Genomic DNA, 7350 nt, shown 5'->3' on the forward strand with positions numbered 1-7350 from the left:
ATATCTTAATTTAATTTTAAACCAAATTTAAAAACAAATAAATAAACATTTAAATTATGCATAAAAATAATGTAACCCTCTAGGTAAGAGATTGTAAATTTCAAATAATATCCTATCTAATATTTTCAGAAACACTAAAAGCCCGACCTTAAAACTTTTTCACTTAATTCTGTTATGGCTAACTGGTCCATCCATAGCTTTTAACATATTTTTGGCAACGATTGTTAAAGGACCTTGGTTTTCAATCAAATTGCAACTATTGCATAAATAAACCATGAGAGATCTATCTGGATATTTCCAGGAAGGGCAGGAAGAGATGAGCTCAGAGATTAATTACCAACAACAACAATAATGGAAACAATGGCACAGCAAATGCTTGGCAGTCGAGCGAATACCCACCCATTCTACTTGCAGAAGGCTACGGGTACCCTTCTAGGTGGGGTTGAAGGCCTTCTGGCATGCTGTACAAAGCGATTGTCCAGCACCAGAACATCACCAACTTCCCAGGTGATGTCCACACACTCTTCTTCGGTTATTTGGATGCAGGGTTCAATTGCCTCTTCAGGAAAGAGGGAACCGTCTCCGAGTGTTATGGCTGACTCTTTAAGTGCAAGTGTTGTAGGGTTGAACCATGCTTTCCTCTGGTCTGTGTCTCTGTCAACCGTTCTTATGGAAACAAGAGGTCCCATTTCGAAAAACATTGTGCCATCGTCTGCCCAGGTTATTTTGGATACTGGAACACCTGACATAGCAAACCTGGAAGAAACAATCACACCACATGATCATTAATTTCAGTTTATTTCAAAATAAAATAAAATAAATGGTAATTGCACTTTAAATCTGAGCTGAATCCGAAATAACAGAGAAAAAATAATATAGATTCATCTTTTAACTTAAAAATGCATGTGGAGTTTCTTAATTCACATTCATGTTAAAAACAATGTTAAAAACATTTTTTTTGGGGTAAAAATTGTATGTTAAGAAATTGTGATATTTGAAAATTGAAGTTTAAGATGGGTGAAGTATTCACATGAAATATTAGATATATAGTTTCTCCACACAGTTTAGTAGATAAATTGTTTTTTATCTTGGTTTTAAAAACAAAAAGTAGAAAATATATTTTTCCTACTCTGTCCTGGAAATATAACCCGCTATATTTTAAGTTTTATATTAGTCTATAATTTTTAAAGGCATTGTAATTCAAATTCTGTATACTACACAAAGCAAACTTGTAATTTCAACAAATCTCTGTCAATTTTTTGGTTATCTAAATTACATTTTTAAATACATAAATTTATTTAGTATCCTAAAAAAAATCCTTCCAAAAATCTTTCCAAAACTTAGATGGCTTAGAAATAGCAAACTTACAATTTTAACATATCTCTATCAAATTTCAGATATATACTTTACAAATGAAAATGGAGAAATCTCTATAAAAATTTCAGATATATACTTGAGAAATGAAAATAGATGTATATTACATATAGCTTTCTCATTTTTTTCTTACTTCTCTTCTGCTTCTTGCTTGTTGTTGGTTTCGTAACGGGATTGCCATCCTTTTAAAAAGGATTGAGAATTGTCTTCCTGAGAGATGCTGCCAGGATAAATCAACCCCACCTCCTCCAGTTTTTTAACAAGTTGTGGGTATCTCTGTTCCATTCTTTGAGTGATCTTATGGCTTAAAACGATTGCTGTCTGCCCTCCCTCCGGAGGTGCAATCTCACAGAAAAAGATTAATTTGGTAGGAAAGTCATTATACTGAAAAGAAAAGAACAAATAACAAGAATAATGATGAACAGGGAAAAACAAATATACCAAGAATAAGTTTGAAGAGCCAGAAAGAACAACAGGAAACTGTAAAAATTATACCAAGAATAAGTTTGAAGAGCCAGAAAGAACAACAGGAAACTGTAAAAATTATACCAAGAAAAAGTTTGAAGAGCCAGAAAGAAACACAAGAAACTGTACTATGGAAGGGATAAGATTAGCTTACCATAGCCATCTCATGATGGAATTTGATGGGCTGATCCAGAGGAGCTTCATTTGCAGTGTAAACTCTTCCTTCAATTCTGGTCCTTGAACCTAATCCCAGATATGGATGTTCTTTCCATCCAAATGCCTCAACCACTGCATTGAAATCCGATGCACTTCTCAATGGAAATCCTCTAAACAGCAACGCCCCAGCCTGTTTTAGTTGACTGTCGATCCACTCCTTGTTATGTTGGATGGCGTTGAGCAAGGACCCAATTGAGGGGTTTTCGTCCGGAGGAAGAAGAACCATCGGAAAGAGGCTGCCATCTTCGAGAATCTGCTGTTGGGCAATTCTTCCTTGTTGCAACAAGGCTAATTCCTTCATTGTTTTCTCTCGCTGATGTTCAGAATGCTCGCTTGAATTTTAGTATAGCAGTCCTTTGCAAATAGTGAGGTTAGTGTTACAGTTGCTTGCCATAAGTAATCGGACAACCGTGGTTACCTTTTTTCTGGTGGTCAACTCACAGGAAAAAAAAAATGGCAATGATCATCGTTTTTGTCTCACTCACAGTCATACACGGGATTCTCGCTTGTCTTGTTTTTTATTATTTCCAAACCAGACAAAAACCAACAACTTTATATTGATATAATAGAGTGCTTACATATTCTAAAATTAATAAAAATATCAAATTGTATAATTATATCTTTATTTTGCTAAAACAATGCAAACATTAATCTAAATATAATATACCGTGGCTATCTTTTGTTACACGTTCGTTTTTTACTATTGTTTACATTGATAACAACTTTATATTGATATAATAGAGTGTTTACATTGTCTAAAATTAATCAAAATATCAAATTGTATAATCATTCTACTAAAACATTCCAAACACTGATTTAAATATAACATATAAATCTGATATCCCTTATTCCATAGAGTTCAAAGTTGCTAAGAGAAACACCTTTTTGCAATTTTGGGTGTTGGAGGAAAATTTTGGCAATTTTGGATGAGGGGGTTGAGGCGATCATCACCACCCCTTATAAACATCTCAAGACCTACTGGGATGAGCTAGAGAGGGTTATTCAGGGGTTGCTAGCCTTGGTCCATATTAGGCCAAGTTCTAGTCCCTTCACTTCTTTGTGGTGTTGGTATAGAAGAAGGATGGGACTCTACATATGTCATCGATTACAGGGCCCTCAATAAGAAGACCTTGAAGAACAGGTTTCCCAACCCACACATAAATGAGTTGATGGATGAGCTGAGAGGATCCAAGTACTTCTCCAAGATCGATTTACGCTTAGGGTACCACCAGATTCGGGCGAGGGAGAAACACATCTTGAAAACAACTTTCCAGTGTCACTATGGGCATTTTGAGTTCATGGTTGTGCCTTTTGGGCTAACCAATGCATCGACTACTTTCTATTCTTGCATGAACCATGTGTTTTGTAAGCAGTTGTGCATATATGTGTTGGTGTTCTTCAATGATATATTGATATACAACCGATCAAGGGAGGAGCATTTGCAACACTTAGAGGAGGTGTTGCACATTTTGGAGAAGTAGCAGTTCTACGCCAAGATGGCCAAGCGTGAGATTGGCCTAACAGAGATGTTGTACTTGGAAAACGTGATTAGTGAGGATGGAGTGTGAGTTCACAGGGAGAAGTTTGGGCCATTCTGGATTGGCCTACCTGTTGGAAATAATACTGAGAGGGGGGGTGAATCAGTATTATCAGATCAATAAAACCTTTTCAATTTCATACTCAGAAACATATACGCGACTTCAGTTAAGTGAATCCGCGTGTACACGCGACTGTGTCTAAAGCAACTAGCGTATATGCAGATATCTTATGATTCAGTTAATCTTATCTTCAGTAAATGCATCAGAACATTATTAAGCAATTTAACAGTAAACAGGTGCAGTATAACAGAACAGAACATCACACAAGAGCCACACACATGAACACCATGATATAAGGTGGAAACCCAATGTGGGTGAAAACCACCTGCTGCAATTCGTCTCTTTCTTCTTTAATGAGAAACTTCTTTTACAATATACTGGTGCAGTCCTTTACCAGTATGCAGGCTACAACCTGCAGAGGGCTACAACCCTCTCTTTCGTTTTCCAACTACTTCTGGAAGGGAGCTACAACCCCCTCAGCTCTTGTACTAGCTGATCCATTTACTAGTACGTAGGTGCTGACCCTACAACCTTCAGGGACCACGTTTCATCAATTTTCAGACTGGATCCAAGAGTACAAAGCAAACATTACCGCAATACAATCATCAACTTATACTTGCATCATAATTCATTAAACAACCCAATACCGAATCACTGAAACCCTGTCATCAAGAACACAGAACCCAAACCAGAATCTAGAACTCTGCAACAACCACCAGAATCAGCAACAACCTGAAATATCAACCCTTATCATGCATACGCTACTTCACTGTACCAAAACCGCGTGTATACGCGCTTTCTCCAAAGGCAACCCGCGTGCAGATCTAGAAATGATTACTTCTGCCTTTGCTGTCAGATCCGACCCTTGCCAAGCGTCCCGAACAGATAACCAGCAATACCAGATCCTCTCACTGCGTCAGACACCCACACACCTATCTTTGCCTAGTGATCTTCTCCTTATATAGCCTTAGGCCTTGTTCAATACCAAGAGCCAAAACCATAGAAACACAATACCATCAACTTCAAAACTAGGGATCGACACGCCCGTCGAGACACAATGGTCCGAAACCATAGGCACAACTTCCAAGGACTAACCGCCATGGACCAAAGGTACTTTTCCACATACACGCACTTTTTCTGAAGACAACCTGCGTGTACACGCGACTTGGGCTTAACAAACCTGCGTGTATGAACTTCCTTGGTAAGCTGTACTAGGATCTGTAAGCTGTACTAGGATCTGTCTTCTGATTAAGTTGCCATTACCTGTACCAACTTCTGAGCATCTGTACCAACCTCTGAGTGAGTTGCCATCAAGGACAACACTTGAATCATAATGCCAACAATCTCCCCCTTTGGACTTGATGGCAACCACTACACCAAGTCACTCTCCCCCTTTGACATCAAGGGCAAAGGGCGGACCAAGATATTCTCTTCTTTGGTATACCTTCTGCTGTCCATACTCCCCCTGAGTACTTGCTGAAATCTCCAACTGTGCTCCCCCTTTGTGTATGCCAAAGTGTACCAATCTATCCATCCTGCTCTTGCTGAATTGTGCTGTTCATGCTCCCCTTGACTGTAGGCAAGATCTGCAAAAGATGTTCTTCAAGAAGAACAAGGACTTATACATCATAGAAGACCTTCCTATCACCAAAAGACTCAACATACATTCATCATTCATCCCAGGCATAGTGGGGAAACCAACATAGGCCGTTACATGACCTTGACACCATAAAAAGAGATATCACAAGAGATAGATGACATAGAGACGAAATATCTAGACCAAGACTTATGAAAGCCACCAACAGCATCATGATCTGTACCATAAGCATCAGCCTGCAATCCCATTCCTAAACAGTAAGATGTATCATTTAGCTTCATAGACTTTATCAACAACTTCTAACCATAATGCCAACAATGCATTATTTGAAGAATATTCTCCCCCTGAGTGTGAGCCAACCATGTCTGAACCATTTCCTGAGTCTGTTCTGCTCCCCCTGAGCCTGAGCCAACCATGACTGAACCTGGGTCTGTTCTGCTGCCCTTTCTCCATATACGCGACTTTGCAGCCTGTAACTCGCGTATATACGCGACTTGTCTTCATTATCTCAGCGTATGCAGGATGGAATACTGAATCTCATCACTTTCAGATTCCCCTGTGTCTGTTATGTCAGCTGACTGAGTTGTCCCACACCTTTCTGTCTCTGTCTTCTTCAATTCCTGCAACTGTGATGATGTATGGTCCCCTTGTCTTGAATTTTGAAATCTGCTCCTGCATTCCCTTGCTTTATGCCCATAGTTGTTGCATGTATAACACCTTATATTTTTCATGTTCCTTCTATCACAATCAATTGCTTTGTGTCCATATGCATTGCAGGCAAAGCAATACCCTCTGAAATACTTGGGATGCGATGATCTTTCTTGAACCATTCTACTTCTGCATCTGGCTGCAACATGTCCAAGATTATGACATACATCACATTCAACATTATTCAGCGGAGGAAATAATCGTCTATCACGTCCATAGTTAGGAGTAAAGGATCTTCCTTGAGGAATTTCTTTCCTTGGTTGTTCCTTGAGCATTTCAGATTTCTCATTAGAGTTTCTTGCCTCACCTTGTGAACTAGATTCACCTTCACCATATTCATGAAAACCAAGACCAGTCTTGATAGCAGGAGATCTTTGACTATTAAGAATATCATCCAAGACTTTAGAACTATCTTGAAATCGTAAGAGCTTATCCTTTTCTTCTAGTTTACCTTTCAAGATATTTACCTCAACCTGATGTTGTTCTTCCTTTTTCAGATACTGCTTCCTTAGGTCTTCTTCAACTTTTCTCCCTTCTTCCACTTGTCGCTTTAGTTTGATCACTTCATGTTCTTGATCTTCAAGATCTTCTTTTAGAGAGAGGATCTTTGATTCAAGTCTCTGAATAGTTGTGCTCTGATCTTTTGCTATATCCTGCAATCTCTCCCTTACCCTGGTTTCTGTTTCCAATAGTTCTTTTAATTTGGCAGCTTCTTCAGTTTCTGCATTCTTCTCTTCATGTGCCATGAGACTTTTAATATCCTCGCTGTTATTGGATGAAGCATTCTTCTTCTTGTGCGCCATGAGACTTCTAATATCTTCACTATCATTTAATGAACTTTTAATATGGGAATAATAGCTTCTACCATCTTCTTCATATATCCTTTCTTTGTTATGAGGACATCTAGCAGCATAGTGACCAACTCTACCACATAGAAAACATTTGAAAGGCAGCTTATCTTTGAACCGTCCAGTTCCCCGTTCAAGATTCTTGACAAAATTTACCTCATCTTCTTCCTCTGACACTTCGAATGCGGCCTCTGGTGGTACCTCTTGTCGCATTTCAAAAGCAGTTAAGATCCCGTGAAGCTGTGACATGGTAATTTTCCGCACATTCTCCTTTTCTTCTATGGCAGATACTTTAGAATCAAATTTAGTAGACAGAGATCTCAAAACCTTTTGAACTAAGACAACTTCCTCAAATTCTTCACCCAGATCCCTCATACAATTCACAATCTCATCCATACGCAGGAAATAATTAGCTACGCTTTCATTACTTCGCATCTTAAGAGTTTCATACCGGATTCTAAGAGTTTGAAGCTTCGCTATTTTTACCTGATCATCTCCTTCGTAGCTTGTAACGATTTTGTCCCATATTTCCTTAGCTGATTTG

At 38.6% G+C, this 7350-nt stretch overlaps 1 protein-coding gene across 1 annotated transcript; it reads right to left on the reverse strand.

The window, feature by feature from the left end:
• Positions 1 to 87: 87 nt before the first annotated feature.
• LOC149218998 (clavaminate synthase-like protein At3g21360) lies at positions 88 to 2493 on the reverse strand. Its single transcript, XM_089382518.1, has 3 exons — positions 1994 to 2493; positions 1508 to 1758; positions 88 to 756 (listed from the first exon to the last, which is right to left on the reverse strand). The coding sequence occupies exons 1-3, from the start codon at positions 2354 to 2356 to the stop codon at positions 405 to 407; spliced, it is 966 nt and encodes a 321-aa protein (XP_089238644.1). The 5' UTR covers positions 2357 to 2493; the 3' UTR covers positions 88 to 404.
• Between the last annotated feature and the right edge of the window lie 4857 nt (positions 2494 to 7350).

This window comes from Pinus tabuliformis, chromosome Q (genome assembly GCF_031772625.1).
Source record: "Pinus tabuliformis cultivar Carrire ecotype Pingquan chromosome Q, CPIR1, whole genome shotgun sequence".
Taxonomy (NCBI): Eukaryota; Viridiplantae; Streptophyta; class Pinopsida; order Pinales; family Pinaceae; genus Pinus; species Pinus tabuliformis.

Bases quoted from the DNA above. Each gene is read 5' to 3' on its own strand.
- LOC149218998 (XM_089382518.1), bottom strand. From the start codon at position 2,356: ATGAAGGAATTAGCCTTGTTGCAACAAGGAAGAATTGCCCAACAGCAG. The intron at 1,759-1,993 runs GTAAGCTAATCT...TTTTCTTTTCAG, and splicing joins TCCATCATGAGATGGCTATG to TATAATGACTTTCCTACCAA. The intron at 757-1,507 runs GTAAGAAAAAAA...TGTTTCTTCCAG, and splicing joins AAGCAAGAAGCAGAAGAGAA to GTTTGCTATGTCAGGTGTTC.